A 23,326-nucleotide genomic window follows, 5' to 3' on the forward strand; every position below is an offset into this window, starting at 1 on the left:
CAAACCTACTGCTGTGAAAAAGAGAGTACTTTCAGTTTTTTGTTTTACATAATTGTGGATACTCTTTGATACTATACCAGAATGACAGTCATTTCTTAAAGCGGCATTTAAGAATCTGAAACCATATCAACGAATTTTTCACACTGTTACACTAAATTCCAATCATCTATCTTGCACTTTGGATAATATTTACCCATGCATGGTTACTTAACATCATTCATTGGTCAACTGGAAAACATTAGTTCACTGAGCTACTGCAAATGTTGACACATTTTATTACACAGTATCAATAAAAGTCCTTAATATCTCCATTAATATCTCCAAGGAATTAACATTCCTTAATATCTTCAATTTTTTTTTAAGTCTTTAAGCTTTGGGGAGCTATAAAGCTCAAGGTGACAAACAAAGGACAGATACAAATTTTCCAAAGGACAGACACAAGCTTTCCAAAATTCTAATTCTAAATTTTGCTTGAATGCTCTAATTTTACCAGTGGGAAAACAATTGTTTTCTTTGTTTGTTTCACAGAAAACATTTACTAAATACCCAAGTCGGAACAACCACAGTTTGTCAAGTATTCTTTCAGGTAAAAATGATACTTTATGAATAGTTACTTTAACTTGCAGCTCAGACAATCACACAAATGCTTGATTCAGCAGGCTTTATGCATACTTTCCATTTCACCATGAAGAATGTTATTTTTAATGTGTACTCAAAGGTCCAGATTTAATAAAATTGATAATTTTTGCTGCTCTTCAAGGACATTCTTAATTGAAATTGGATTTTTTAAAATTCTAAGTGCATGGCAGTAGAGAAGGCAACTACTAAGTCAGTTTGACATTTGATTTGTGCTAGTAAGGAAACCACCATCGCTTTTACAAATATTAGGGCAAATGCCAACACAGTAAAAAGAGAGAATAAAGCAGTATTATTATAAAACTAATTTTGACTTTGCAGGCCACTGAAAATCTTATCTCAAGGATCCCCCTAATGGTCTGCAGATACCACTAAACTAAATGTGTCACATAGGGATCTTGTGACTTTAGACTCTAACGTAATACTTACATCAGCACTTTACATTTTACATGTACATTAGCATTTTAATTTTCTATTAAATTCTGTTTTGTTCTCTGAAAGTCTAGATTCAGAAAAACTTCCTCCCTGTGATCTGAACACTGCCAAGTCGTACTTCTAGTCATACTAATGCCCAAGTTCAAACATGCCCTGGAAGAACTGTTCTTTTCTTCAATATACTAATCTTTCAACTTATAGTTTTACCTATAGTTTTACATCGGCATTATTCAAATAACTCATGAAAGAGGGTTTCATCTCTCTTTTGACTCCCACAGAATGGAGAGATTTCCATCTTCCAGGCCTGACTTGTGGGCTGGCAGGGCTTTCTGGTGGGATTGGCAAAGTGTCCTCTCCCTTCCTGAAAGCAGCTATGGTTTAAAAAAGTTTGGCAGAAATACTTCAGACACATTTATTAATAAGCATAAATGCTCTTTTTTTTACCAATTTTACCTCAGAATCAAAAATCTTCCTTGAGTTTCTAAAGGAAAAGACTAGGGACTGGGGAGAATAAATTACTTTTCAAGGTCACGTAAGTGAATTCTCCAAGGAACGTAGAAAGTGAAGTCGTTCAGTCGTGCCCGATTCTTTGCGATTCCATGGACTGTAGTCTACCAGGCTTCTCTCTCCATGGGATTTTCCAGGCAAGAGTACTGGAGTGGGTTGCCATTTCCTTCTCCAGGGGATCTTCCAGACCCAGGGATCAAACCCAGGTCTCCTGCATTACAGGCAGATGCTTTACCCTTAAGTATTCCAGATTTTCAGTCTCAAGTGTAAAACATTACAAATAACCCCTTAATTGTAAATGGAAGTCCTACAAAATCATATTCTACTAGAAATATAGACCAAATTTCAAAAAATATGCAAAGAATAACCATGGTAACCATGGGATGCCAGATACCAATTGTTATTGGTATCTTTTAAAAGATACTGTTGAAAACATCAAACAAAACATATAGGGTAGATTTAACATTTTTTCTTATTTTTAAATATCCTCAAAGATTCATAATTTGTTATGAGTAATACTGTATAAGCCAAAATTAAAATCCAAGTGTGCTGGAGCAGACAATTAGTGAAAGCAATGAACATAGCCAACCACCCAGCAACCACAGTGTGATTTTACTGGTGGTGCAGAGGTTAAAGCATCTGCCTGCAATGTGGGAGACTTGGGTTCGATCCCTGGGTTGGGAAGATCCCTTGGAGAAGGAAATGGCAACCCACTCCAGTATTCTTGCCTGGAGAATCCCATGGATGGAGGAGCTTGGTGGGCTACAGTCCACGTGTCGCAAAGAGTCGGACATGACTGAGTGACTTCACTTTCACTTTCTACTATTGTCAGAGATTTGGTAATAAACACTGTTCTGAGTGAACTCCAAGAGTTGGTGATGGACAGGGAGGCCTGGCGTGCTGCAATTCATGGGGTCGCAAAGAGTCGGACACGACTGAGCGACTGAACTGAACTGAACTAAACTTCCTGTGTTTTGCTTCCCTGGTGGCTCAGACGGTAAAGCGTCTGCCTGCAATGTGTGAGACCTGGGTTCGATCCCTGGGTCAGGAAGATCCTCTGGAGAAGAAAATGGGAACCCACTCCAGTACTCTTGCCTGGAAAATTCCATGGAAGGAGGTGCCTGGTAGGCTACAGTCCAAGGGATTGCAAAGAGTTGGACACAACTGAGCAACTTCACTGTGTTTCCTTGTAAAATGTGGTCCAGAAGCAGCAGCACACTGCAAATGCTGGAGTTCCGAAAAAGTGAAAAGGTTGAAGAACATGCAGTTTGGGTTAGGAAAAATCAGTTGTCTGATCAATCATAAAATAAGATGTTGAATAGCAATGATGGATCACTGCAACCAGAGAGACCCATTATGGACAGAAAGGGAGATTTCTGAAACATCCATCTAGGGTCTTTCAGTGTGACTGATTCATGGAGTCAGAATGCACAAAGAAAACAGAATTCATGAGACAAGTCAGGAACCAGTACAAAGGCATCCAGAAAGCCAAAGAGAGTGAAGGCAAGAGTGCCTACTGACTTGACCTTTGCTATGAATGAAGGTTGCTTTGTGAATTTTAAGAGGTTTCTTTTTCTTTTTTAAATTTTATTGGGGTATAATTTATTTACCATGTTGTGTTAGTTTGAGGTGTATAGCAAGATGATACAGATGTTACATATATAACATATATATGTTACATATACAGATATACATATACATACATTCACTCTTTTTTAGAATCTTTTCTCATGTAAGTTTGTGTGTTTGTGTGTGCTCAGTTGTGTCTGACTCTCTACGGTCCTTTGGATTATAGCCCATCAGGTTCCTCTGTCCCTGGGATTTCCCAGGCAAGAATACTGGAGTGGGCTGCCATTTCCTTCTCCAGGGGATCTTCCTAATCCAGGGATTGAACCCAAGTCTCCAGCATTAGCAGGCAGATTCTTTATGACTGAGCCTTCGGGGAACCTGATCCAGTCTAAGTCATGTTTCCCCCTGAGCTAAAGAAGGGCTGAGAGGACTACAGGCTGAAACACGTGTCAACAGAGATGAAACCAGACTGTTCTGGAACACAGTTTGCTACTTTAGCTCTCCAAGGACACAGATTTCAGCATCAGTCTTCACTGTTGCTTTGGTTTTAAGAGTTTCCGATGAACTAATGGTTAATGCTGCTGTACTAATGACACAGTGTAAGCTTGACATTTGTGGTGGTGGAATTCAGCTTAATAGCTTTAGAAATTGATTTAGTCCCACGTTTTATAGAGTCATTAAGCTTAGGAAGGATTAACTGAAATACTGAGTTAAACTTTATCATACTTTAGGGGAAATTTATATCTATGGCTATCATAATTTAGAGTATTCAAAAGCTCTTGCAAATGGTAAAAATGGTCTACTGTCTCTTCTGCAGAATGTAGACTAGACAAAAGTTGAAGCTCTGAAGGCATTTCCCTCCTTGTCTTTTCTACTACACGATGAGGGACTTTTCTGAGAAAATTATCTCTTTTTGTTTAATTTGTTTTTTAAATTTCTTCCAGACGATATTGCACCTCTGTGACCTAATGCCAAGCATGAAGAATAAGACATGACAAAACACTCATCCATTCAAAAGAGTTATTGCTTTTTTTGGGGGGGTCACAATCTGGGATCCACCACAAAAAGCACAAATAGTCTCCCAAATTTCTTAGACTGCAGAAAGTATGTCTGGTACCTTAAGAAAAAACAAAAAAATCAAGCATCTAAGATGATTAAATCAACTATAGGGTCTTAACTAATTTACTCCACTTGGCAATCATAGCAGGAATATATATATATGACATGCCTAGGTGAGAGCTGAGAAAACACAGCCCTGAAAGCTCTCCATATAACTAGGCGAAAGAGCATTACATATATATCTGCAGCAACCTTGAGCTGCCAAAGCAGGACAGGGAAAGCTGCAAATGCATGTCAAAAATTCTGAAGCAGGGATAAAAAATAAACCCTTAGAATATCTCTAGGCCTTCTCTCCCTGCTACAGTTTCCTGCCCTTCAGAAAGTCAACCAGTAACCATAAGCACACTGCTACAAAGACACAGTGGCTTCTGCCTCGGGTTAAAATGTACAAGGTCATATTTCTTCTCCATCATTCCCTCCCTCCTTACTAGCTGTTACCCAACCTTGGAGAACAACCTAACTGAATGGAAAAACTGGCCTTAAGGTTCACTGTACTCACATTTCCTCATTTTATTCATTTGAGAAAGTCTGGTCTTGAAAGAAGGCAGCCAGGGAAGGAGGATGGTGAAGGGCTGGTGTGGATAACTCAACACAGTATAAATGGGCTTAATGCTGGGAAAGAAGATGCAGGGATGGTCCTCATCTGTCCTGGCACATGAGGGCAACTGGAAAACATGGCCTTCTCAGTGCAACAGAGCAAAATTGGCCTTCACACAAGCTTTTTCTCAGCTATTGCTCCTCCTTACGACACCGTGAAACAGCTAATGCAATTTGTTTTTGTCCTTCCAGGCTAAAGAAACGCATTCGTGGTTATCATGAAGACAGGCATTCAAAGTCCCCAGGGTACCTAACTGCTGAAAATGAGGTATGTACTCTGTGACCTAATCACATCTAACTAATATTAACGTGAAATAGTTCTGTTCTTGTTTGAGGCTCCAGCGGGAAGATCACAAACACTAATAAAAACTGCTGGCTGAGTGTACAACCCAGGAGGGGCCACCCTAAAGCATTATAATACTTATTATTTTATTCTTTTGGCATCCAATTATCAAGAGTAAGAAACATAAAAAGCATTCTCCAGCTTTCCAGTAATGTACTCTTAATCTGATTTCTTGGTGAATAAAGGCTGTCAAGGAATTCCCATGCTAATGAGCTCATGGATTAATGGATCTTTCTTTTAGAACAAATGTTAGCTCAAAGTACCTGTAAGTGTGGCCACGATGCCTCAAGGGTAGGTTCATCTTCTTCTGGATCAAATTCATTGCTGTCACTAGGAGGAAGAGTTCTGAATATATTGCAAGATACCTAAAAATAAACAAGTAGCAGAGTTAGCTGGAATGGAATCACCTCCTTGGCAGCCTTACACAAGGTCTTTGCGGCCAGCCAAAAGGAACCCAGATGACAAGAACACCACCAAACTGGAAGGAGACCCAGCTTTGAGGCCAGGACCAGCTCCAAGAAAAGCTGGGAAATAGAGCAGTACCTTCCACCCTCTTGAACAGTATTCCTAGTGCTTACAATGCCATCTCTACCCCAGGCCCCTGTGATTTTATGCCTTCCATCAAAGCTTGTGCTTCATTTACTTTCCAGTCAAGCAAGCTTCTCATTAATCAATTTACACTAAAATACAAATAACTGCTAATGGGCTTCACGTATTTCCCTTCTCAGGCTTATTCACAATTTGTGGGTTTACAGTCACACTGATGGTAAATTTCAGGCATTTACAGAAAGCAAATCGGAAAAAATGTTTCAGAACCTAGAGTCCTTACAATCATATCTAATCTGCTCTCAGCTGGTTTGTAAAATAGTAACAATGACCAGGGTAAGGTATCTGTGATACAAACTTCTATAAACCAGGTACTCCTTTACCATAGGAAATTTCCAAATTAAATCCTGGAGGCTCAGAGAACGGCCATGAGTTGACAACTGTTGAAAGTGGGCCATGAAGAGATAGGAATTCATTATACTATTCTACTATTTCTGCACATAATCCAAGATTTCTATGGTAAAATGTTTATTTTTTTTAAATGCTGCTGCTACTATTTTGCAGTGACCTTCCCAGGGTTCCTTCCAATTTCTATTTCTTGTTTTATTACTTATCTATCCTCTCCTAATGACTCAAATGCACCCTCAGATTTAAAAAATAAAACAGGGGTGGGGAGGGAATTCACTGGTGGGCCAACTGTTTGGACTCTGAGCTTTCACTACAGAGCATAACGGTACAATAGTTGTTTGGGCAACTAAGATCTTGGAGCCTTAGGGCCAACAAACAAACAAACACAAAAGAAACAAAGCAGGGATGGGTAGATATTGTACCAGAAGCCTTTGCTGAACTTTCTATATAATATAGAAAATACTAGACTCTAATATGTTGTTCCGAAAGAGGGAAAAAGAAAGGCTCACATAATCTGAATGTGTTTACTCATTCAACAAATAACTGTTAAGTGCTCATTACGAACACACACTGTTCTGGGCACTGGGACAATAGAAGTGAATGAAGTAGATAAAAATCTGTGCCCTCAGGAGTTTATACTCTAGTTTCAAGTTACAATTATCCCTATTTTCTAGATATGGTTGGACTTCCCTGGTGGCTCAGATGGTAAAGCGTCTGCCTACAATGTGGGAGACCTGAGTTCCATCCCTGGGTCTGGAAGATCCCCTGGAGAAGGAAATGGCAACCCACTCCAGTATTCTTGCCTGGAGAATCCCATGGACGGAAGAGCCTGGTAGGCTACAGTCCATGGGGTCACAAAGAGTCGGACATGACTGAACGACTTTCTTTCTTCTTTCTTCTAGATATTTTTCCTGAACTCAGATGTGTAAGCTATAGAAAGACTTGATTTTACTCTAAGTGCGATGGGAAGCCATTAGTGGATCTTAAACAGAAAAAGGATACAGTTCAATTTTCACTTTTAAAACAATCCCTCTGGCAGCTACGTATAGAACAGACAGGAAGGGGGCAAGTTAGAAGCCTATGAAAGAGGCAAGACATGACGATGGCTAGCAGAGAAGACAGAAATAGACTGATTCAAATATATTCTGGAGGTAGTATTTGCTGCTGGCTTGGAAGTATGGGGTAAACGAAAGGGAAGACTAGAGAATGAGTCATAGATGTAAGGTCATTTATCCAAGATGAAAACGACTGGGAAAGGGAAATGTTTCCTTTGTTTGCTGGCTTTAGTGGGGACATCCAGAGATCCAGTTAGAAATATGTTAAAAGAGCAATATCCAGGAGCCAACCAGACACATGAACCTGTAACCTCAGAGGCAGACAGGTCAGGACTGGAGATCTATACAGACTCATCAGCAAGTAAAGATATTTGAAACCATGGGATTAAGGGATCTTCTTGAAAGGAATAAATAGAAAGAAGGGAAAGGACCCTCAGATATCCAACATTTAGAAGCCAGACATGGGTGTGAGGGAGACAAGCAAGACAAATGGAAAGGAGTGGGAAGTAGGAGAAAAAAAAGATTTGAGTTTGAGGATCTTAAGAGCTAGGAGAAAAGAGTGTCTTAAGGAAAACAAGATGACCAAACAGCAAATGCTGCTTAAGGAGGACCAAGATCCTCCTCTAGAGCAGAATCTACTGGATTCAGAAGCCCTATAAAGTGCGTAATATCATTACCCTCAATTTGCCATTGAGGAAATAGAAGCACAGGTGTTGAAAGCTGAGGTTATCGTTAGTAACCAGCAGTTATGACTGAACCCAAGCTGTCAGGCTCCACCCCAGTGTTCTAAAAAAGTGGGTAGACCAATTCTTTTGCTCTTCTTTAGCTTAAATGACTGAAAAATAAAATTATCATTCTAGAATAATTTTGCAGTGACTAACTACAGCATGTATAGCACACACAGTTACTTTACTTTCGTCCCTTCTAATGATTATTAGAAATTATGTTTACAAAGAAACCAGTGACTTTTCAGATAATCAGCAATCAATGATTTCTCTTCAACCAGCCAGTCATACTATGTAATCAAAAGAGCAAAAACCTTTATTTACTTGCTTTCGAATCTTCATTCAACTACGCGTTTATTGCAGAAGCTGAGTTTCCTCTCAGCTACGTCATTCATATTTATTGTACTCTGTAACAAGTTTTATTTTCCTTCCCACAAGATGCAAAAGTAAAACACAGAAGGAAGGACAACTATATTCCAATAATAATTAATTTGTAAAAAGAAAGAGAAAAGAGAGAGAAAAGAAACACACTTTCTGTAGTAAAAAAAAAAAAAAAAAAAAACAACAACCCTGGGTAAAAAGACACAGAAACTTCTGTTCCTCTGTATTCTTTGACATTCAAACTCTTTCACGGTGAGGAAATATCGGGCTGCAGCAAATATTTGTTTACATATTTGTCTCTTCCCACTAATTAGGAATATGCAATGTCATATTCACATTTGTTTTCTTGGCACATATGAGTCTTCCAATAAATGTTCACAAAATAAAGTTTTGGATATATAATACAACTGTATGTTTTTGCTTTAGCCAAATTTCAATTTAAATTTTTGAGTGATTTAAATAAGCCTAGGCTATTTAACCTAAGATGTTTAGCTTTGCACAGTGTTCTAAGCCTCTCTTTTGGTCAAAGCTTCATCTCTCAATTATTGTCACATCAAAACAATGCTGAATTGTGTAAGCAATCCAACCAGCAAAGAGTTCTAAAGGCATGTACATGTCACTTAGCCACACAATGCCACTTCTTTGGATCTGCCTTCCTTACAATGCTTTACTTAGTACTCCTAAACATTCACCATGAGTAATGAGGAAGCAAGGATCTATTGGGCTGGACAATTAATAGCCAACTCAACTAATTAAGTAGCTGTCTAGAACAAATAGAAAGAATGTCAAAGCAAATCAAGTCAGCCTTTCACTCTGCCTGGCACATCATAGTGGCTTAATAAAAATGTCATGACTGAATGAACCATTGTCCCCATCCTTGAGAATCTATCCTAAGAAACTAATCTAAGACAAGACTGAAAAAACTATTTAAAGTAGTCATTTGCAACATTCTCCAAAAAGTGTAAAACTGGAAATAACCTTTAAGTCCAACGTTAGCGAAGCACGTCAATTCAGTAGAACACTGCACAAGATTAAAGATAATCACTATATTGAAGCACAAAGAGAAGTCAGAAATACAGACTTAGGGGGAAAGATGATGTGACCATAATGAAAGTGAAAGCCGCTCAGTCGTGTCCTATTCTTTGCAACCGAATAGACCATACAGTCCATGGAATTCCCCAGACCAGAATACTGGAGTGGGTAGCCTTTCCCTGCTCCAGAGGATCTTCCCAACCCAGGGATGGAACCCAAGTCTCCTGCACTGCAGGAGAATTCTTTACCCACTGAGCCACAAGGGAAGCCCCAAAATACTGGAGTGGGTAGCCTATCTCTTCTCCAGCGGATCTTCCCAACCTAGGAATTGAACTGGGATCTCCTGCATTACAGGTGGATTCTTTACCAACTGAGCTATAATGCTGTCAAGTATAACTATACAGATAAGAGCAGATACGGATAACTCAGACGGTGCTAATAATAAAGAATCTGTCTGCCAATGCAGGAGGTACAAGAGACATAGGTTCCATTTCTGGACCAGGAAGATTGCCTGGAGGAGGAATGGCAACCCACTCCAGTATTCTTGCCTGGAGAATCTCGTGGACAAAGGAGCCTGGCAGGCTACAGTCCATGGGGTCAAAAAGAGTTGGAAACGACTGATCACACAGCACAACAACTAAAAGGAAGTTAAGAAAAGCTGTATTAAAGCAAGAGGAATATGGATGAAACTCAGTAGCTGCTGTTCTTCCTCTTGGGATACACCAAGTAAGTTCTAAATGCATAAAAAGACCAAGTTAGAGATATGTGGTATGTGCATTATGCCTTTGATTTCAAGATAAAAACAAGCTCTTGAATTTGAAAAAGATTATGATTGTCAGGAGAGTTAAAAATCAGAGCCTCTCACAATGTCTAGGATCTACCTCATGAATGAATGGTTGAAGGACTGAATGAATGGACCAGGTGAACTATACAGCCGAGCTGCAAAATCATGAGTTTAAAACTGGGCCATCCTTGGATGAAAGCGAGGAGGACAGTTCTCTAAATTCCTGAAGTCTTAGCCAGCACTGCGTATGTGTGAGTCCAACTTGGGAAAAGACCCAGTTGCCTTCATCATATTTCCAAAAGACTTTCAGACTCTAAAATGATTAAAAACCACTGTTCAAAATAATAAATATGCTTCCATTAAATCTTCCTTTATCATGGCAGTAACTTCTGATTTACACGCCAGGTTTTAAAAGGATTATTAAGTAGGTAACAATTAAATAGGTACCTAACAGGAGCTTTGTCAACAAAGGTCCGTCTAGTCAAGGCTATGGGTTTTCCAGTAGTCATGTATGGATGTGAGAGTTGGACTATAAAGAAAGCTGAGCACTGAGGAATTGATGCTTTTGAACTGTAGTGTTGGAGAAGACTCTTGGGAATCCCTTGGACTGCAAGGAGATCCAACCAGTCCATCCTAAAGATCAGTCCTGAGTGTTCACTGGAAGGATGGATGTTGAAGCTGAAACTCCAATTACTTTGGCCACCTGATGCGAAGAGCTGACTCATTTGAAAAGACCCTGATGCTGGGAAAGATTGAGGACAGGAGGAGAAGGAGACGACAGAGGATGAGATGGTTGGATGGCATCACTGACTCAATGGACATGAGTTTGGGTGAACTCCAAGAGTTGGTGATGGACAGGGAGGCCTGGTGTGCTGTGGTTCGTAGGCCCACAAAGAGTTAGACATGACTGAGTGACTGAACTGAACTGAACAGAAGCAGAAGATACTAAGAAGAGGTGGCAAGAATACACAGAAGAACTATACAAAAAAGATCTTCATGACCCAGATAATCATGATGGTATGATCACTCACCTAGTGCCAGACATCCTGGAATGCAAAGTCAACTGGGCCTTAGGAAGCATCACTATGAACAAAGCTAGCAGAGGTGATAGAATTCCAGTTGAGCTATTTCAAATCCTGAAAGATGATGCTGTGAAAGTGCTGCACTCAATATGCCAGCAAATTTGGAAAACTCAGCAGTGGCCACAGGACTGGAAAAGGTCAGTTTTCATCCCAATCCCAAAGAAAGGCAATGCCAAAGAATGCTCAAACTACCACACAATTGCACTCATCTCACACGCTAGTAAAGTAATGCTCAAAATTCTCCAAGCCAGGCTTCAATAGGACATGAACTATGAACTTCCAGGTGTTCAAGCTGGTTTTAGAAAAGGCAGAGGAACCAGAGATCAAATTGCCAACACCCACTGGATAATCGAAAAAGCAAGAGAGTTCCAAAAAACCATCTACCTCTGTTTTATTGACTATGCCAAAGCCTTTGACTGTGTGGATCACAACAAACTGGAAAATTCTTCAAGAGATGGGAATACCAGACCATCTGACCTGCCTCTTGAGAAACATGTATGCAGGTCAGGAAGCAACAGTTAAAACCGGACATGGAATAACAGACTGGTTCCAAATCAAGAAAGCAGTATGTCAAGGCTGTATACTGTCACCCTGCTTATTTAACTTATATGCAGAGTACATCAAGAGAAACGCTGGCTAGGTGAAGCAAAAACTGGAATTGAGACTGCCAGGAGAAATATTAATAACCTCAGATATGCAGATGACACCACCCTTATGGCAGAAAGCAAAGAACTAAAGAGCCTCTTGATGAAAGTGAAAGAGGACTAAACATTCAGAAAACTAAGATCATGGCATCTGGTCCCATCACTTCATGGCAAATAGATGGGGAAACAGTGGAAACAGTGACAGACTTTATGGGGGGGGGGGGCGGCTCCAAAATCACTGCAGATGGTGACTGCAGCCTTGAAATTAAAAGACACTTGCTCCTTGGAAGAAAAGTTATGACCAACCTAGACAGCATATTAAAAAGGAGAGACATTACTTGGCCAACAAAGGTCTGTCTAGTCAAAACTATGGTTTTTTCAGTAGTCATGTATGGATGTGAGAGTTGGACCATAAAGAAAGCTGAGTGCCAAAGAATTGATGCTTTTGAACTGTGGTGTTGGAGAAGATTCTTGAGAGTCCCTTGGACTGCAAGGAGATCAAACCACTCCATCCTAAAGAAAATCAGTCCTGAATGTTCATTGGAAGAACTGATGTTGAAGCTGAAACTCCAATACTTTGGCCACCTGATGCGAAGAGCTGAGTCATTTGAAAAGACCCTGATGCTGGGAAAGATTAAAGAGGGGAGCAGAAGGGAACGACAGAGGATGAGATGGTTGGATGGCATCACTGACTCAATGGACAAGAGTTTGAGTAAACTCCAAGAGTTGGTGACCAACAGGGAGGCCTGGCGTGCTGCAGGCCCATGGGGTCACAGAGTCGGACACAACTGAGCGACTGAACTGAACTGAACTGAACTGGCGGTTGCATGCTTATGCAAATGTATCGTGACCACAACTAGCCACCAGCATCACTCCTCACTGCAAAGAAATTTTTAAAGCATCTATGTAAGCTAGATTAAAATGCATCCAGGTATTTATAAAGTCACAAACTGTCACTATTAATACATTTAAATGTATGAGGTTCTAGCCCTAAGCCTTCTGTTTTATTTCTTTCATAATGAATTACCAGAAATGAACAAAAGTTTTTAAAGTATACTATCTCTATTTTATTTTAATCTATACTGGGGTCAATGCAACAAAAAAATTAAGAAACAAGTGTTTTTGAGGTAAGTCTATTCATTTTCATTTCAACAATATTAAAATAAACACTGAAAGTTGGACCAAACTAAAGGCTTGAAGGCACTGGCCTGGTCTCTAGAAAGCAGTGATAAGGACAGAAAGCAAAGCTGGGAATGAGAGAAACAGGCATTAAATCCGGATGTTAAAACTTCTCCTCAAAGACAGAAAACCTAGGGTAGGTGATTCCACTGAGATGCTTTTAGAATCAGATCTTATTAGAGACTAGTAAGGTAACAGAATTCCAGCTGAGCTATTTAAAGTCCTAAAAGATGATGCTGTTAAAGTGCTGCACTCAACACGGAACAAATTTAGAAACTCACCAGTGGCCACGGTACTGGAAAAGATCAGTTTTCATTCCAATTCCAAAGAAGGGTAGTGCCAAAGAATGTTCAAACTACCAGACAATTGCACTCATTTCTCATGCTAGCAAAGTTAGATTCAGAATTCTTCAAGCTAGGCTTCAGCAGTACATGAACCGAGAACTTCTAGATGTACAAGCTGGGTTTAGAAAAGGGAGAGGAACCAGAGATCAAATTGCCAACATTTGCTGGTTCACAGAGAAAGCAAGGGAATTCCAGAAAAACATCTACTTCTGCTTCATTGACTACGCTAAAGCCTTTGACTGTGTGGATCACAACAAACTGTGGAAAATTCTTAAAAAGATGGGAATACAAGACCATCTCATCTGTCTCTTGAGAAACCTGTATGCAGGTCAAGAAGCAACACTTAGAAACTTACATGGAACAAATAAGTGGTTCAAAATGGGGGAAGGAACACAACAAAGCTGTATATTGTCACTTTGTTTATTTAACTTAACACACCGAGTACATCATGTGAAATGCCAGGAGAAATATCAATAACCTCAGATGTGCAGATGATACTACTCAAAGAGCAAAAAGTAAAGAGGAATTAAGGAGCCTCTTGATGAAGGTGAAAAGAGGAGAGTGAGAACGCTGGTTCAAAACTCAACATTAGAAAAACTAAGATCATGGCATCCAGTCTCATTACTTCATGGCAAACAGATGGGGGAAAAGTACAAGCAGTGACAGATTTTATTTTCTTGGGTTCCAAAATCACTGCGGACAGTAACTACCACCACGAAATTAAAAGATGATTGCTCCTTGGAAGGAAAGCAATGGCAAACCTAGACAATGAATTAAAAAAGCAGAGACATCACTTGGCCAGCAAAGGTCTGTATAGTAAAAGAAGGAACAGCTTTTCCAGTAGTCATAAACAGATGTGAGAGCTGGACCATCAAGAAGGCTGAGCTTAGAAGAATTGATGCCTTCAAACCATGGTGTTGGAAAAGACCTCTGAGAGTCCCATGAACTGCAAGGAGATCAAACCAGTCAGTACTAAAGGAAATCAACCCTGAATATTCATTGGAAAGACTGATGCTGAAGCTGAAGCTCCAATACTTTGGCTATCTGATACAAAGAGCCGACTCACTGGAAAAGACCCTGATGCTGGGAATGATTGAAAGCAAAAGGAGAAGAGGGCAGCAGAGGATGAAAGACTGGATAGCATCCCCGACTCAATGGACATGAGTTTGAGCAAATTCCAGAAGAAGGTGAAGGACACAGAAGACAGGCGTGCTGTAGTCCATAGGTTCGCAAATAGTCGGACATGACTGAGCAACATAACAGCAACAAAAAAATCCAGTTCCACTGTAAGAAATCAGAAAAGTGAGGTCCTAAGAGTTTGCGAGTTTTTCAAGGTAAAATTGCCATGATCTCTCAGAGGGTTCTTGGGGTTCTTTGTTTGACATCTCACCTCTACCACCGCCCCTGACGACCATGTATGGACCTGCCTTCTTTATCTCTCTCTCTTTCTTCCCTAATTCCCCTCACCAGTTTTTGTTTCTTTACCACTTTTATTACTCTGTTTTCCCATCACCCCCTTCTTAGGTTTCTGGTCTGCCAGTGGCCCTCAATGACATGCACGGACACTCTTTTTCTGAGAGCATTCAGACTCAAGCTGATGCCCTTACCCGGCACTAACACAGAAATAAAGCAAGCCCTGAATCCCTGATGTCCGGTTCACAGCCCCATCATCAAACACCTGGATGACTGTGAGTTTCCTCTCTGGTGTTCCTGCTCACACATCCCTTCTCACCTTGCCCAGTTAGCTTCTGAGTCCCTCTAGGGCTCTTTACTCATTTCTGAAAGCATGGGCATGTGTGTGGTAAGTCGCTCAGTGGTGTCCAATTCATTATGACCCTATGGACTACAGCCCACCAGGCTCCTCTGTCCATGGCATTCTCCAGGCAAGAATGCTGGAGTGGGTTGACATTCCCTTCACCAGAGCATCTTCCTTACCCAGGGATTGAACCGGGGTCTCCTGCTTTGCAGGCAGATTCTTTACCACTGAGCCACCTGGGAATCCTTAATTTCTGAATGCCTAGAACCTAATATAGAAAAAATGGAAACAAATAGGGTTTCCAGATAAAATATAGGTTACCAGTTAAGTCTGAGTTTCACATAAACAGTTTTTTGGTCAAATATATCCCACACACTACATGGGGACTAAAAAAGGTTATTCACTGTTTATCTGAAATTCAAATTGAAGTAGGTGCCCTGTATTTTTATTTCCTAAACCCAACAACCTTAAAATAATACTAATGTTAATTAAGAATCTCTACCAGTTACAACTCAGTAGCAACTCAAAACTGGCACTGTAACACACTGGGGAAGAGGATGAAAGCGGGAGATGCCAGGCAAGGCCTAGGACCCGACAGCAGCTTGCTTGGAGGGACTGGCTGCTCTCTTATTTTTTCAGTTCTTTGGTTTCTTGCTGATTGCTGTTAACTTTGGTATAAAGAAAAAAAGTTAGAAGTCTTGACCAAATGTGAAAGAGAAGACTAAAATGTTTCTAAGTACATAGCCCATCTAGCAAAATAAGTGTTTAGGCATATTTTCATCAGTTTTTGATTAAACAACTTATTTCATTTTAACCTGCAATATTAAAATACAACTACTAGCATTTTAAATAATTTATTAAATTACTGCAGGAAAACTCAATATCCTCAATCTCTTTCTCTCCATAGAAACTACTAACTTTACACCATGGTTTTTGTTGACATCTTGCTATTGTTATTGCTTAAGGAAAATAACTAGCCTAGCATAAAAGAACAGAATGTGGACGCACCTAGTAACTACTCACTAAATATCTCCCAGTATTAATAATGAACAAAACAGAAGGTAAGGATAATACAGTTGAGTACTGCTTAAAAAAAAACAAACACCTATTTAACTTGAACGAATATTAAAAAGTACTTTTTAAAGGTATTAAAGGAATACTTTTTATTTCCTTTGGTTATATATTTGTTAGCACTATTAATATTTAAGGCCTGGGAAAACCAGGCATGTAATGTGATCAGGGACAGTTCTACCACAGTATAACAAGGTAACTTAAATTATCTTCCCTGTGCTTTAAAATAATACTTTCTAGATGATTAAGTGTCATCTTTCTTCGATAAAAGCAGGTAAGCTAATTAACATCAGAAAGGTTTCTCCCCCTTTCATCTGTGAAACTGTAGTTTCAAATACTTATGCAATACTAGCTATAAATACAAAAAATGACATCATAACTATAAAATAAATTTTCTTGGGATTACATCTAAGAAGTAAGTTTTCTAATAAAAAAGAGCTATATGAATGATGTTAAGCAGAGAACATTCAAGTAAAATTCAAAACGCCATTACTCCTCTGGCACTCCTCTAGCAAAATTTGTATCAAGACCTCATGTAAGTAACAATTTCAATAATATCCCTGAGGTTTTCATCCAGTTCTTCATTTATCATTCCATAATCTACCATGTATTAAAAAGAAACAAATGGTTTAATCGAGTATTTATAAGCAGAGGCAGGACCCAGGAAACTCAATGTTGAAACCAGGTCATCATGCATTATTCTCATAGTATTCTGTGGTAGCCCAAAAGATATATCTAAATAGATATACTAAAACTAAATTTCGAAAGAAAATTCATAGTAGTTCATCAACATCTGCCATAGATGCAATTTTTAAAAATAATCACATCCAAAATATAAATGTAAACTGAAATAAAACTTACTTTAAAATCTATAAATCAGACATTTGAACAGAGAAGACTGATTTCCAAACATACTAGAATTTGTATTAAACATTCAAACGGTAAGAAATGAAATTCTAACAAAATTTGCTTAGGTACACCTTGCTATGTTATATAATTTTTGTAACATGAAAGTAACAACATATACATATATAATGTCAAGTTACTTTTGGTAACACCAAATTTAAGAATTCTTAGTGATCCCAATTATAAAGAACCTTCCAAACCTGACTCTCAGCCCCTTTTAATTACAGATAAATAAAAACAAAGGGGGAAATCCCAAAGCCTTTGTAATTATGCTCAAGGAAACTGCAGAAGATAAACTATCTTTTTAACTGATGCTCTGATTAGGAAACAAATGGCAACATTTTAAACTTTCAATTAGCACTTAATTTAATTCATTGGCAATCCCTTCAATCAATGATTTGAAAGGCAAACTATGTCTTTTAATTATAATAAATCTCCTGTAGTCTCTACTTCAGACTAGGTACAAATTTTCTTTTTAAACCTCACTGTCTACATGAATGGACAAGGCTATTTAAAACTTACATCTAACTCATGGAATCATTAAAATCTTATTCTAATATAAAGACAAGTCCTTAGCACTAATTCTAAAGAGGAGAAATTTAATTAAATCAGTATAACAACTTCTTAGATTATGAGCCATCCACTACAGGTGTCATTTTATTTTCTAATATATTAAATATGGTAAGTGTCAATGAAATTAGAAGTTTCAGACAAGCATTTCCCCAACTTATCATTCCAGACATGCTCACTAGAATATGATTCCTTGAACCAAAACCACCTCCACGCAGATCACAAGCACAGGTCTTAGCAACACAATAAGGACTGAAATACTGTGATACATAAGTGTATCAAGCTACTCCAGTAAGGTTGTTCACATTTTTATCAGAAAATCATCTTTGTGGACAAAGCTCTATACCTTTCAGAACACATTCACCAAACCAGAACCAAGACAGAGAGCATTGTTTCCATGTGACTAAGAAATACGCCCGTAAGACAGTTGTGCAGTTTGTTTCACAAGATCCAGAAATCTAAGAGGATTTAAAAGATTTCTAAAGTCAACGATTACAACCTAACTATTGTTACCCATTCACCATCATATTTTAAATCTGTATTAATAGGGCTTTCTAGGACATAGCAGCTATTTTATTAAAACTGATTTATGAAATGAGGCAGAAAGAACATTTTTTAATGATAAAAAAAAATTTTTAAGCAGCTTAGCAATCAGTTGAAGAAGGAGAGTAACAAATAACAAAACAAACAACAAAAGGAAGCTTAAACACTTATATTGCCCAATTAGAGTTTTTAAATACATAGCCAAATTCAAAAGATTAGAGTAATAGAAATCTTAGGCATTTTCCTAACTCACAAGGATACCAACATTTTTACTTATATCAATATTTCCTTAATCAAGTTTTCCTTTCAAAATCTACTAGGTACACACACTATTCAGATTACACAGACTAGGGGAAAAAAAAACAACCTGTTTTCACTTATGTTATTACTGCTGCTGGTGGTGGTGGCAGTAGCTGATAACTGTTGTGATCAACAGATAGAACTGGATTTTTCTGAAAATAATTTGACCCCTTTAGACGATCGGTTTCTAGAAGAATCAGAGCACTGACAATTGTATAGGAAGAAAGGAATCTGTCCATGAGAGATCAAGGACAGACAGTCAACAGAACTTGAACACAGATCAAATACAAGTACCAGGTGCAGTTTTGAAGAATAACATCAACACTTAGCTACAAGGAGACAAAAGGGAGAAAGTGTGTGAAGGACAGGCCATTGCTCTTTTGCTCCACTCTGCCTGACCTACGCTCATCAGAAGACTGTGAAGACCAGTGGCAGGAAAAGAGACTTGGAGGGTCGGGGTTGCAAGGGAAAGAGGAAGACATCTGAGCTGAACCCCTCCATGTACATTTACATAAAGTTCAAAATCTTGGAAAACTAACCTGAAGAGAGGATTTAAACCCACAAAATTGGTGCTCTTACTCAGCATCAAACCCAGTCGTATTAAAATGGGAGACCTGTATGAGAGGATGGCACTGGGCAGTGGGCTTCTTCCTCCACAGTGAGACTGGCTGGGCTACTTCCTTACCACAGCCATCCTTTCACCCGCCCAGGAACGCTCCTTTTATTGGTGCCTTTGGATCTTTTCTCTCGGGCTTATCTAAGTCTCCAGAGAAGAAGCATCCACCTCCAGAATAATGGCATAAAGGAACTGGGAGCTGAGGGGGGAAGAGGGTTAAGGATCTTTTCACTCACACTTCCCTGCTTTCAGAAAGGTACTGCTGCTCGGAACCAATGCCCCTGAGTTCAGATTCCTTCCAGTTTAGCCTTTCCAGAGTCTTCTGCTGCGGGTTGGGAGGAGCAGTCATCTGGCTGCCTGGTTTGGGAGAAGCAGTTCCAGCTATATCTAACACAGACTGTCCACCAAGTCTGTTTTCACCGCAAGCACCCTTACTTTGAAAAGTACCTTTCTGCACCTTCTGGAGTTAATGCAGTGTGAGCTGGCAATTTCCAAACTATCGTTGCTATGGACCAGAATTCAGCCTTCTCTAATCAGCCTTGGTAGTGATCACCAGGTCATCTGCTTTATGGTTTCCAAAATGTTGATTCTGAGATCTCTCCGTTTCACTTTTATCCTGTGTGTTTTACTTCCTTTTAGTAATTTCTGTGTGGTTTCAGAGATAAAGGAAGTAGACATGTGTTCAGTTCAGTCATGTCTGACTCTTTGAGACCCCATTAATTGCAGCACACCAGGCCTCCCTGTTCATCACCAACTCCCAGAGTTCACTCAAACTCATGTCCATCGAGTTGGTGATGCTATCCAGCCATCTCATCCTCTGTCATCCCCTTCTCCTCCTGCCCACAATCCTTCCCAGCATCAGGGTCTTTTCCAATGAGTCAACTCTTCGCATTAGGTGGCCGAAGTATTGGAGTTTCAGCTTCTGCATCAGTCCTTCCAAAGAACACCCAGGATTGACCTCCTTTAGAATGGACTGGTTAGATCTCCTGCAGTCCAAGGAACTCTCAAGAGTCTTCTCCAACACCACAGTTCAAAAGCATCAATTCTTCAGCACTCAGCATTCTTCACAGTCCAACTCTCACATCCATACATGACCACAGGAAAAACCATAGCCTTGACGAGACGGACCTTAGTCAGCAAAGTAATGTCTCTGCTTTTTAATATGCTATCTAGGTTGGTCATAACTTTTCTTCCAAGGAGTAAGCGTCTTTTAATTTCATGGCTGCAGTCACCATCTGCAGTGATTTTGGAGCCCAAAAAAATAAAGTCTGACACTGTTTCCACTGTTTCCCCATCTATTTGCCATGAAGTGATGGGACCAGATGCCATGATCTTAGTTTCTGAATGTTGAGCTTTAAGCCCCCTTTTTCACTCTCCTCTTTCACTTTCATCAAGAGGCTCTTTAGCTCCTCTTCACTTTCTGCCATAAGAGTGGTGTCATCTGCATATCTGAGGTTATTCTCCCGGCAATCTTGATTCCAGCTTGTGCTTCTTCCAGCCCAGTGTTTCTCATGATGTACCCTGCATATGTGCATGTGTTCAATTCCTGCTATTTACTCAAAAGTTAGCCATCATTTCCTACAAAATTATTTCTTCCATTCTTCAATAACTTCTGCAAATTCAAGCAATTTCCTTATGCTAATACATCAACCCTCCATTAGTGGGAAAGAATCCAGTAGAAGGTCAAGAATATTAAATGGCACCTGCTCTGACCTCAGCCAAAGAAAAGTGAGAGACCCCCACATCAAGTTTGCTTTCTCAGAATTAGCACCAATCGCGGTAAAAGGTCTCAGCGTGAAGCAGAACAGAAAGCAAAGCACATTCTGGGTCTTGGAATATTAAATAGAGAAGTCAATGAATGGCTCAAAGTCATCAATTTCACCCAAGGAACAAGTACACACATCTCAAAAGAGAGATCATCACTAAATCTCAAGGTGGAGCAAAGCTGAATCCTCAGCAGGAAGTTCCCGTCTCAGTTTTCTGTCACCTTTTCTCTTTGATTTCTGTTTCCAAGGCACTAGGATATCCTTAACTCCATTATTTCCAACTGTATACAAAGCAGTTCTCAGTAGATCTCAAATTCACTCCAGTCAAAACCAATCACATCCTCCACTTCCCCATAAAAGAGAATTCTCCTTTCACCTTCCTCATTCTAACTCTTGAGAACTGTCTTTAACTCTTCCTCTTCGTTATCTGCCTTTATGCAACTTATCGAGAAGTCATTTTAGTTATTCCTTCATAATGTCTCTTGGAGTTAATGGTGGTGTTACTTCTCACAGTGGAAATGTGCAAGCAGTTTAAATGTCTTCCACATGGGAAAACAGCCAAGTAAACAATGGTATATCTACAAGATGGAGTATGAGGCAGACATTAGACTGATGTTTTTAAAAGATATTTAACTACATGAAAGCATGCTTGCATCATAATTCTAAAGAAAAATTTTAATATAAATTATATATATAGTAAGATTAGAAAAAAATTTAACAAGGGAAAACATGAGAGGAAACAGGAAATTTTCCTTAGTGACAGCAATGTTCTAGATTTGGGGTTATGGTTACTGAGTAAATAGAATTGTTAAATTCACTGAACATTCACTGCCTAAGCTCTATTCTTAAAATTATATTCCACATATCTTAAAAAAATTTTTTTAACTTAAGGGGAAAATCTCATTTAAAAAAAAACTGATAGGAGGAAACCGGCCAAAATGTAGGCAATGACTGAATTTAAATAATGAACTATAGATCATTTTTCCCTCTGGTTTCTGAACTTTCTTTGATGAACACAGAAAAAAAATAGGGAAGATGGGGAGTTTCTTTACATGCTCTTCTCTAGCTCCTCTTCGTTTGCCACCATCGGACAGGACTGGGACAACAGTCCTCTGCCATTGGCCATCGTGGGCTGAATCGGCCCACCGAGAAGCCACACAAAGGAGCTGGCAGGAAGCTCTCCTTGTGGGGTAGGAGAGAGAAAAATTAGTATATCATTTACATTTCACCTCCTATTCAAAAACCTTAGCAACTTCCTGCTTGCTATCCATGAGATTAAGCCTACTCTCCTCTACTTAGCCTGCCAAGACCTCTGTAATCTAGAGCCATCCCTGCGGCTCCATCTCATTTCCCACAAATTCCAACCATGCACCCTCCACTCCCATTAGGCTTCTATTTCAAGACTAGACTTTGCTCAAAGAGGCAACTTTTTACCTGCTGACATGCTGACAATAATGTCAAATTTATTCTCTCTAGAGTCTATTATCCCCACACGAACCATCACAGGGAAATATTTCCCACAGAGAGACAACTATATTGCACCAGTCTCCAAAATTGGAAATGTAGCAGTGAATCCAAAAGTGAAGATTGTTGATATTAAATCTTGGAATCCAAAAATAGAGGTGTAAACACTGCAATAGTCATGGTGCTTGCTGTGTATAAATACAGAGCAGGCTGTCTTGCTGTTGGCAGTCGAACGCTCACACCCCACACTCAGGCTCGCCCTGTGACACCAGGTTTTCACTACGTTTCATTATGCACGGACTGCAGGTCCTAACACCCCAGAAAGTTATTAAAACTGCTAAGTTAAGTGATTCCAGCAAGAATCACAGTGCCCAAGTTGATAAAACAATAACAACACGGCGCTTTTTTTAGAACACATATAGTCTTTTAACATCTGCTTTCAGCGATTTACTTTCAAAATCAGCCAGTGCTAAAGGAATAATTAAACCTCTTGAATTTTGAATTAAAAAAACACACAAAATACTGGAGGCTCCTAAGGGGGCATTTCTGGCTACTGAGTATGTGTTCTTACATAAAATTACTGAAGATAAACAGGAAATTGCCCAAACTGTCACTGCCCCTTACTCTGTGTCTGTGTGTAATTCTCTTGTCTCTGTGACCCTTCATTAGTAAAATAAAGCCCTGAGCTAGAGGGTGAGCAGTGAAAACAAAAACACACCTGACCCACCTCTGACCAGAGATGAACATCACTCTTTACCAGATACTACTCTCCATAATAAACTGAGTAAGATACGCCACTCCAGCCAGGCAGCCCCCCTCACCAGCCACACAGAGGCGTGCCAGCCGCGTCTTGGAGTGGGAGGCAAAAGCGTGTGTGTACGTTCCTCAGAAGAAAAACAAGAGAGGGTTCTAGGGGCACTGTCTACCAACCCTTTTAGCTTCCATTTA

At 39.5% G+C, this 23,326-nt stretch overlaps 1 protein-coding gene across 2 annotated transcripts in view; it reads right to left on the reverse strand.

Annotated features, from left to right (window-relative positions):
- PPP2R5E (protein phosphatase 2 regulatory subunit B'epsilon) overlaps nt 1-23,326 on the reverse strand; it is a 158,533-nt gene that overhangs the window by 38,889 nt on the left and 96,318 nt on the right. For both annotated transcript variants that reach the window (XM_004010710.5, XM_012181791.4), the window contains exon 4: nt 5,470-5,571. In XM_004010710.5, coding sequence (XP_004010759.1) covers nt 5,470-5,571 — 102 coding nt within the window. The remainder of the gene's footprint in view (nt 1-5,469; nt 5,572-23,326) is intronic.

The sequence above is a fragment of the Ovis aries genome, chromosome 7, assembly GCF_016772045.2.
Source record: "Ovis aries strain OAR_USU_Benz2616 breed Rambouillet chromosome 7, ARS-UI_Ramb_v3.0, whole genome shotgun sequence".
Classification (NCBI taxonomy): Eukaryota; Metazoa; Chordata; class Mammalia; order Artiodactyla; family Bovidae; genus Ovis; species Ovis aries.